Source organism: Chiloscyllium plagiosum, unplaced genomic scaffold (genome assembly GCF_037043375.1).
Source record: "Chiloscyllium plagiosum isolate Xiang-an unplaced genomic scaffold, Cpla_swu_hap1 HiC_scaffold_4, whole genome shotgun sequence".
NCBI classification, from domain to species: Eukaryota; Metazoa; Chordata; class Chondrichthyes; order Orectolobiformes; family Hemiscylliidae; genus Chiloscyllium; species Chiloscyllium plagiosum.
The window spans coordinates 138,063,976-138,073,727 of NW_028270142.1; the positions used below are offsets into that span (position 1 = coordinate 138,063,976).

At 48.4% G+C, this 9,752-nt stretch overlaps 1 protein-coding gene across 1 annotated transcript in view; it reads right to left on the reverse strand.

Moving 5' to 3' along the window:
• Positions 1-9,438, reverse strand: part of LOC122548839 (dermatan-sulfate epimerase-like protein) — a 51,366-nt gene extending 41,928 nt beyond the window's left edge. Inside the window, exon 1 of the mRNA XM_043687678.2 lies at positions 7,149-9,438. Coding sequence (XP_043543613.2) covers positions 7,149-8,140 — 992 coding nt within the window. The 5' untranslated portion in view covers positions 8,141-9,438. The remainder of the gene's footprint in view (positions 1-7,148) is intronic.
• Between the last annotated feature and the right edge of the window lie 314 nt (positions 9,439-9,752).

Here is a 9,752-nt window from a genome sequence, read left to right on the forward strand (position 1 = left end):
TGCAGCCCAGTTTAACCAGCACCTGTATGCCGAGTGATTTTCTCTACCATGGGAAGTGATGGATCATTTGCATTCAGCTCTACATACCAGTGTGAGCTTAATCACACAGCTCTGGGTCTGATTAAAGTCTGGGGCAGTAGAAGTTTTAGACTACAAAATGAAGTCAAAGAATGAGTCTCAATTATATCCACTGTGAATCACCGGAAAACATCTGCTGAAGTTTCACAATACAGGGCACTGGAATTCTTAGCTAAATGATGTTTTATCGCCATACATTCTGTACTTTCCATTTGACTGTTCTATGTTAGTTTTGCCTTTGGGACATAGGAAATAGGAACAGGAGTAGATCATTCAGCCCATCGAGCCTGCTGTACCATTTAGCTAGAGTACAGTTGACTGTGTACCTCAGTGCCATTTTGTAACACAAACCTCATATCCCTCGACGTCTCTAAAAATGAAAAATCTATTAATCTCATGGCGTCCCTACAGTGTGGAAACAGGCCCTTCAGCCCAACAAGTCCACACCAACCCTCCAAAGAGTAACCCACCCAGACCCATTCCCATTGACTAATGCACCTAACCTACACAACCCTGAATGCTGTGGGCAATTTCCCATGGCCAATTCACTTAACCTGCACATCTTTGGATTGCAGAAGGAAATCAGAACAGCCAGAGGAAACTCATGCAGACACTGGGATAATGTGCAAACTCCACTCAGACAGTCGCTCGAGGCTGGAATTGAATCCGGGTCCCTGGTGCTGTGAGGCAGCAGTGCTAACAACTGAGCCACCGTGCCACATTGAGCTGCCATAGCCCTTAAAGTTAAGAATTCTAAAGATTCACAAACATCCAAGACCCTAATTGGCCTACTTTGTATCTAACTGCATAATGTCCATTATATTCAAGCAATTTAAGGGAACAAGTTCTCACCAACACGCATTTATTTTGTTTCTTTATAAAGATGTCTCATGTCACTGGCATGTAATCAGGCCAATTCTAACATTAAGTCACAACGGACAGGTTACCAAAGGTTTAGTCAAAGATACCTACGGGGCTTAAGAAGCATCATAATGGGTTAAAGAGCAGTCAGAGATTTAGGGAAAGAATCCCTGAATTCAAGGCCAACTTAAACAATTTTCTCAAATAAAAGCACTGATAGTCAAGGGCAGCATGGTGGCTCAGTGGTTAGCACTGCTGCCTCACAGCACCAGGGACCCGGGTTACATTCCTGCCTCGGGTGTCTGTCTGAGTGCAGTTTATGTATTCTCCCCGTGTCTGCGTTGGTTTCCTCCCACAGTCCGAAGATGTACAGGTTAAGTGAATTGGCCATGCTAAATTGCCTGTAGATTTAGGTGCATTAGTCAGGGGGGAATGGGTCTGGGTGGGTTACTCTTCAGAGGGTCGGTGTGGACTAGTTGGGCTGAAGGGCCTGTTTCCACATTGTAGGGAATCTAATCTAATGTAATCGATGAAATGTTTGGAATGATGAATGTTGCTCTGTCAGAGGCAGTGACAACACTGTATGGTTGAAATTCTGCTCACAATATTATCAAAGATCAAGCATTTGCCACAATGGTACCATAATCACAGCATTTCCATTAGAATTGTACAGCACAAAATATGAGTTTGTTCCAACATGTTTGTACAAGCTTTTTACAAAGAACTATTCAATTGGTCACATATTCTTTTTCCATTATCAGGCAAATTGCTTTTTATTCCAATATGTATCTAATTCCTTTTTAAAAGTCACCTCTAACAAATCTCCACTAACATTCACTGGTTCAATGTAAACAACCCAGTGTTGTAAATCTCTCCATGTCACAGAAATATCTCATTTCCAGTATCCTTCTGATCAATATAATTGGAAAATGTTATAAATACTCAACTGGGTCAGGCTGTGACTGCAGAATGAGGCACAGAGTTGATGACTTTTCATCAGGACCGTGAGAAGTCAGAAATGGAAAAGGTTTTAAAAGAGTGGGAGATGGGTGAACGGAAGATCTGTCATTAGGTGAAAAACAGGATATATTAAGTGAAAAATGAGTGTCTGAGGCCAGACTGTACAATCCAGGTGGACACTTCAGTGTCAATGTGGAAGGTGCATCGACAAGTCGGATATGCCATCTTTACAATTCAGGCTCTGCCCCCTCTCCCAGGCGCCAATGCTAAAGCTCCCACTCCACTATTATCACTGGACCAGTAACCTCGAAACCCAGTCCAAGATGCTAGCACACATGGGATTAAATCTCACCATGGCAGAAATGAAAGTCTAGAAAGAAGCTAGGCTAATGGCAACTGTGTAGCCTTATGGGGAAAACTCACCACTGTACTTTAGGGAGTGGAATCTGCCATCCTTATCTAGTCTGGCCTACATGTGATTCCAGACCCATAGCAATGTGCTTGACTCTTAACTGCCCTGAGGGATGGGCATTGAATGCTGGCTTAGCCAATGATGTCCACATCCACTGACCAAAGGAAAAGAACAGCGGTGTGGAGACCAAGGGAGTTCTGCCTGGTGTCCTGGGCAATACTAATCCTTGAGGAGAAAGTGAGGTCTGCAGATGCTGGAGATCAGAGCTGAAAATGTGTTGCTGGAAAAGCGCAGCAGGTCAGGCAGCATCCAGGGAACAGGAGAATCGACGTTTCGGGCATAAGCCCTTCTTCAGGAATACTAATCCTTGCTCCAACATCACCGAAAGGAGATTATCTGATCATTCTCACACTGCTGCTTTGAGGAAAACTATTATGTGCAAATTACCTGCTGCATTTCATACATTACAACAGCAAAAGCCACTTTATTGGCTGTAAAGCACTTTGGGACTCCATCAGGTCATGAAAGATCCATTATAAAAGCAACACTTTCTTTTCATTCAGTAGTTAATCGGATCCAGAAGAGCACTGAACTAACAATCACAAGCAAAATGCTAACTTGGTAACAGTTACATTATAAAGGTTTCGAAATTGGGGGCAAACACACTCAAAAAATGTTTAATGAAACTGGCAAGTTTGAAAAGTGTGTAGGAACTCTTAGAAACCCTTAAGTATTTTATTAATCCATTTTAATACTGCACTAGCAGTGCCTAAGTAAGAGATGCCTTTGATTTGTTTGTTGGATAGAGTCAAACTCCAACATTCTTCATATGCTACTGTCCAGAACCATACTGCTTTAGTGATTTTGTATTCCTTGTTTATGAATAAAGTATATTCTTAAATTTTAAAAAAACTGCACTAGAGTTGGTTTCTTTACAGTGACATTCTGTCTTTCGGAGCATGTCTTACTCATTAGACTTTGAAAGAATATTCACAGCAACACTAAAACTGCAACACAAACTTGTTCTCTGAGCTGGTAGTGCGTAGCATTGGAAAGGAGATGGACTGGGGGAAAGGCAGCGAATTCTCAATTTGACCTAACTGCAAAAATGGGGGTTGACTCCCATTTTGACATCCCATTAGCTTCAACTGAAGCAAAATCCAAGTGGGGCATCAGTCAGCCGTCTGCATCCCAGCCATCCAAGTCTGGCCAGACAAATGTAGCTAGATTTGATCTTAGAGAGATGGAGAAGGAGAAAGGGAAAATAAGGTCGGGTGAGGAAGTATCAATGCTTCTAGGCTATATTCTTGCCACATATCACATCACAGCTGAAAATGTGCTGCTGGAAAAGCGCAGCAGGTCAGGCAGCATCCAAGGAGCAGGAGAATCGATGTTTCGGGCATGAGCCCTTCTTCAGGAAAGATTCCAGCAACACATTTTCATCTCTGATCTCCAACATCTGCAATCCTCACTTTCTCCTACATATCACAGCACACAATGCTTCTCAATCACTGATTTATTCAAGCATTGAAATTCACTGTCTACTGAATTTCCAGGTATGGTGATTCTGAATTGAACTGAATCCAGCATTCAAACTTAAGAGTGAATTCTCTTCATTCAGTCGTGCTACCAAGCAATACCACCCGCTCAACACATCCCACCCACTCAACACATCCCACCCACTCAACGCATCCCACCGGCTCAACGCATCCCACCGACTCAACGCATCCCACCCGCTCAACGCATCCCACCCGCTCAACGCATCCCACCCGCTCAACGCATCCCACCCGCTCAACACATCCCACCGGCTCAACACATCTCAGTCGCTCAACACATCCCACCCGCTCAACACATCCCACCGGCTCAACACATCCCACCGGCTCAACACATCTCAGTCGCTCAACACATCCCACCCGCTCAACACATCCCACCGGCTCAACACATCCCACCGGCTCAACACATCCCACCGACTCAACACATCCCACCGACTCAACACATCCCACCGACTCAACACATCCCACCCACTCAACACATCCCACCCACTCAACACATCCCACCCACTCAACACATCCCACCCACTCAACACATCCCACCGGCTCAACGCATCCCACCGGCTCAACGCATCCCACCGACTCAACGCATCCCACCGACTCAACGCATCCCACCGACTCAACGCATCCCACCCACTCAACGCATCCCACCGACTCAACGCATCCCACCGACTCAACGCATCCCACCGACTCAACGCATCCCACCGACTCAACGCATCCCACCGACTCAACGCATCCCACCCGCTCAACGCATCCCACCCGCTCAACGCATCCCACCCGCTCAACGCATCCCACCCGCTCAACACATCCCACCCACTCAACACATCCCACCCACTCAACACATCCCACCCACTCAACACATCCCACCGGCTCAACACATCCCACCGGCTCAACACATCCCACCGGCTCAACACATCTCAGTCGCTCAACACATCCCACCCGCTCAACACATCCCACCGGCTCAACACATCCCACCGGCTCAACACATCCCACCGACTCAACACATCCCACCGACTCAACACATCCCACCGACTCAACACATCCCACCGACTCAACACATCCCACCGACTCAACACATCCCACCGACTCAACACATCCCACCCACTCAACACATCCCACCCACTCAACACATCCCACCCACTCAACACATCCCACCCGCTCAACACATCCCACCCACTCAACACATCCCACCCACTCAACACATCCCACCCACTCAACACATCCCACCCACTCAACACATCCCACCCACTCAACACATCCCACCCACTCAACACATCCCACCGGCTCAAAGCAACCTCTGAATAAGCTACAAACATGCTTTGTTTCGTTCTAAAACCAACCGTATTGGAGAGTCTCAGCACAACCACGCAGCCAATAATAGAACATGATTGAAAAGGTGTCAACTGACTAGAAAAAGCTAGATTGAGCCCTGAATAATTTTAAATGGAAATATTTTGGGTTTCGAGATAATCACATGGCTTCCCTCAGTGCAAGTGGAAAACGCAGTGAATGTGATGTCAATTAAATTATTAGAAATGGATATGTTTGAAGGTGAAAACAGCTAGGAATATGAACCAGAGGTGATACAGCTCTAGCCTGTGCTCTCTTTCAATTTAGCGGGTGAGTAGGAACACAGATCAGTGACTACATGATATTATTAAAGGGCAGAGCAGGCTCAAAGGGCTGAGTGGCCTACTCCTATTCCTAATTTTTACGTTGCTGGCTGACCTGTATCCTAACTCCATCTCTCTTATTGTGGATTTTTCACTTTTTGCACCATTTTGCCTAACAAAGAGGATTATTGAAACATAAACAGAGCATGAATGAGAGACTCAGCAGGTCTGGCAGCATCTGCAGACAGGGAAACAGTTAACATTCTGAGTCTGATATCACTCTTCTTCGGACGTAAAACGGACTTAAATCAGACTCGAAACTTAAGTTTGTTTATATCTGCACAGATGCTGCCAGATCTGCTGGTTTTCTAGTTATATATATATATATTTGTATCTGTTTACATTTCAGATTTCCAGATTCCGTGGTGTGTTGATTTTGTTTAACAATCTGTTAATCACGATTTTGGTGTTTTGAGGGATAAGGAAAGATTGAAGAAGGCTGGAACATCTTGGACAGAAGAAGGCCGAGAGGAGATTTGATAAAGCATTTTAAAAAACGGTGAGTGGGCTAGACAGAGGGGAGTAACTAGCAAAAGATCGGAAGGGCATAGGTTTAAATGAAGCAAAAAAAACCAAAATCAGTTCCTCACAGCCAGCAGTATGGAATGCGCAGCCTGGAAATGTGGTAGAGACATAAAACACGACAGCTGCTGAAATCCAAAGTTAAAAATCACACAACACCAGGTTATAGTCCAACAGGTTTAATTGGAAGCACTAGCTTTCAGAGCGCTGCTCCTTCATCAGGGGCAACTACCTGATGAGGGAGCAGTGCTCCGAAAGCTAGTCCTTCCAATTAAACTTGTTGGACTATATATAACCTGGTGTTGTGTGATTTTTAACTTTGTACACCCCAGTCTAACACCGGCATCTCCAAATCATGGCTGGAACCCAAAGTAGCCAAGCAGGAGGCTGGAAGAACACAGCAAGCCAGGCAGCATCAGAAGTGAGAGAAGAAAAAGTCAATGTTTCTGTCTTTTCTCCTCTCTCTCTCTCCTCCCCCCTTCCCTATCTGTTTTCTCCTCTTCGCTCACTCTCCTCCACTCCCTCCTCTCTCTCTTCTGTCTTTTCTCCTCTCTCACAATGTCTCTCCCTTCCACGTCTGTTTCCTCCTCTCGCTCCCTTCTTCCCCTATTTCTCCACCCCATTCCACACTCTCTCTTTCTCCCTTAATTTCACACAAGCACTCTCTTCTCCAGTGTCTTTCTCCACCTCCCTCTCTCTTTCTCACTCTCTCTTACTGCAATCTTTCCAGCCTTCACCTCTTTCTCTTTACCACTCCTTTCTTCAGGACTGGGGTGGGAGTAGTGGGAACTGCAGATAAAGGGGGTGGGGTGGGAGTGGGGAGAGGAGGGAGGTGGTGCACAATTGAGGCGTTCAATGATTATTTGGATCGATCTGGTGTGCAGGAATATGGGAAAAGTTAAGAAATTAGCAATAGGAGATAGAATTGGCAGAGATGCGATGGCCTGAATGGCTTCCTTTGGCACCCTAACAATTCCATAAAGCCCAACCCCCATCTGTGCCATCCTATACCCACTTTCTACTTGGGGCTGGCACTATGGGAGTGAGGGGTGGAGGGTAAAGGGGTATAGTAAGTAGCAGGCGAGCACAAACCTGTCCAGGAAAACGAGCTGGCTCTCTGGACCGTAGAACCAGTTGTAGTTGGAGTCAGCGATGCCCACAGTCCTCTGGAAGCCGGGCAACAGGGTGGCGTAGTAGAACCAGAAATGCTGCTTGAGCCAGGGGCTCCCGGTATGGTTGAGATGGAAGTGCCGCAGGGCCAGCGCCACGTACTGGGTGACGGAGCGGGCGGTGTAGCTGCCGTAGGCCACACCTTCGTCCAGGGAGCCATCCACCACGTGGTCGAGCAGGAACATGGTCTTCTCCATCACGTCGACGGCAATCTGCTTGCACAGCAGGGCGGTCTGTGGCCGGTGGGGGCTCAGCACCAGGGCTCCCACCAACAACGCCACGATGTTGGTCGCCTGGTGGTTGTGCAAGTAGTGTTTGCCCCAGGCCCGGTACTTGGAGAACTCGTACAGCTCCTTGGTCACTCCGTGGATCTTCTCCAGGTAGCTCTGCCTCCGCGCCGCATCCAGGAACGGGTAGAGAAAGTCAAAAGCGGTAGCAAAGCCGGTCAGGGAATGGGCGACTGGCACCTCATCGTTGGGTGCCACCCTCACCTGCCACTGAGGGTAGCTGGCCATTCGGTCTAGGTAGTCGAGGGTGAAGTCTAGAGCTGCCTGGTCCTCTGGGTACAGGAGGCAGTAGAGGGACAGCACCCCCAGATTGTTGCCATAAACCTCGTTCCACTTGGCAGAGAAGCTGAGGTGGTCACTGGGGGGCAGGTAGAAGTTGGGTTTGCCCAGCATGGTGCCAACAGCACTCCTGATAGCCCGAGTGATGGCTGAATGACTGCTGCTGTGGGACTTCTGCCGCAGGCCGCTCACATCGCTGGGGTCGAAGTACAGCAGGGGGTGAGGTAGCCGCTTCGGCCCCTCAGATACCGACGCTCCGCTCCTCTTCCAGCGGCCAGACCGCTCGGCCAGCCCGTAGCACAGCAGCAGCAGCAGCAAGAGCAAGCAGCCACTGCCTCCTAACGCCATGTTACATCCTCAGGGCAGCTCTCTGGGTCTCTCTCCTGGACTGCATTAGATACACACTCTCACAGAGAGAGAGAGAGAGAGACCCGCACTGATCCAGATCCAACCCGCACTAACTTCACACACACACAGATCCCAGCCTCTCTCTCTCCCTCCTCTCACACACTCTGCCTCTCTCTCCCTCCTCCTCTCACACACTCTGCCTCTCTCCCTCCTCTCACACACTCTGCCTCTCTCTCCCTCCTCCTCTCACACACTCTGCCTCTCTCCCTCCTCCTCTCACACACTCTGCCTCTCTCCCTCCTCCTTTCACACACTCTGCCTCTCTCTCCCTCCTCCTCTCACACACTCTGCCTCTCTCTCCCTCCACCTCTGCCACACTCCCTCTCTCCCAGCTTCACTATATTCTCCACCTCTCCCACACTCTCTCCCCTATGTTCTCTCGAACATTCTCTTTCCTCTCCCTTCTCTGTTTTCTCCTCCTCTCACAAGCTCCCCTCTTCCCTGTTTTCTTGTCTCTCAGACATTCTTCCTCTCCTCCCCCCTTCCCTGTCCATTTTCTACACTCTCCACCACTCTCTCTCCTCTCCTCCCCCTTCCCTGTCTGTTTTCTTTTCCTCCACTCTCTCCTTTCTCTCCTGTCTTTTCTCCTCTCTCACACTCTTTTCCCTCCCTGTCTGTTTCCTTCTCTCTCTCCCTTGTTCCTCTCTCCACCCCACGCTCTCTTTCTCCCCCAGTATCTTTCTCTACCTCTCTCTTTCTCACTCTCTCTTACTGCAGACTTTCCAGCCCTCACCTCTCTCTCCTTACCGCTCTTTTCTTCCTTAATTCTCGCTGTCTTTTTTCGCTCGCTCTCTCTCAAACACACACTTTCCTACCTTGCTCGCTCCTCCCTCTCTCTGACTCTCTCTGGGTGATCAGATCTAGCTCCTAGCTCCGGTCCACCAAACTGATCGAGTTGATGTATTCCGTCTCTTTCACACCGTCCCCCGCCCTTATACACGCACTGAAAGAGAGAGAGAGAGACATACACAGACATGCAGGGGCCGGGAGAGTGTTCCTGTCTGGGCTGACAGCTTTCTCTCGAGTTCTTAGCTGCATTCACCCAACCCTCCCCCGGCAGCTGGGACGCTGACTCTCATTCTCTCTCTGTATTTTATTGAACGCTATCCCGGGATTACTATCTGTTACCCACCTCCACTTCTCTGCCGGAGTATACATTGTCTTTGTGTCTACTGGGAATACAGTCTCTGTGCTATGAGTACAGTCTGTGTGTGTGTGTTTGCAGTGGGAATTCAGTGCCTGTGTCTCTGTGCTGGTAATACAGTCCCTGGGCTGGGAATACAGTTTCTGTGTGTCTCTGTGCTGGAAACAATCTCTGAGCTGGGGTTACAGTCTCTCTCTCTCTCTCTCAGCTGGTGTTACAGTCTCTCCCTCTCTGAGCTGGGGTTACAGTCTCCCTCTCTCTCTGAGCTGGGGTCACAATCTCTCCCTCTCTGAGCTGGGGTTACAGTCTCTCTCTCAGCTGGGGTTACAATCTCTCCCTCTTTGAGGTGGGGTACAGACTCTCTCTCTCTCTGAGCTGGGGTTACAATCGCTCTCTCTCTCAGCTGGG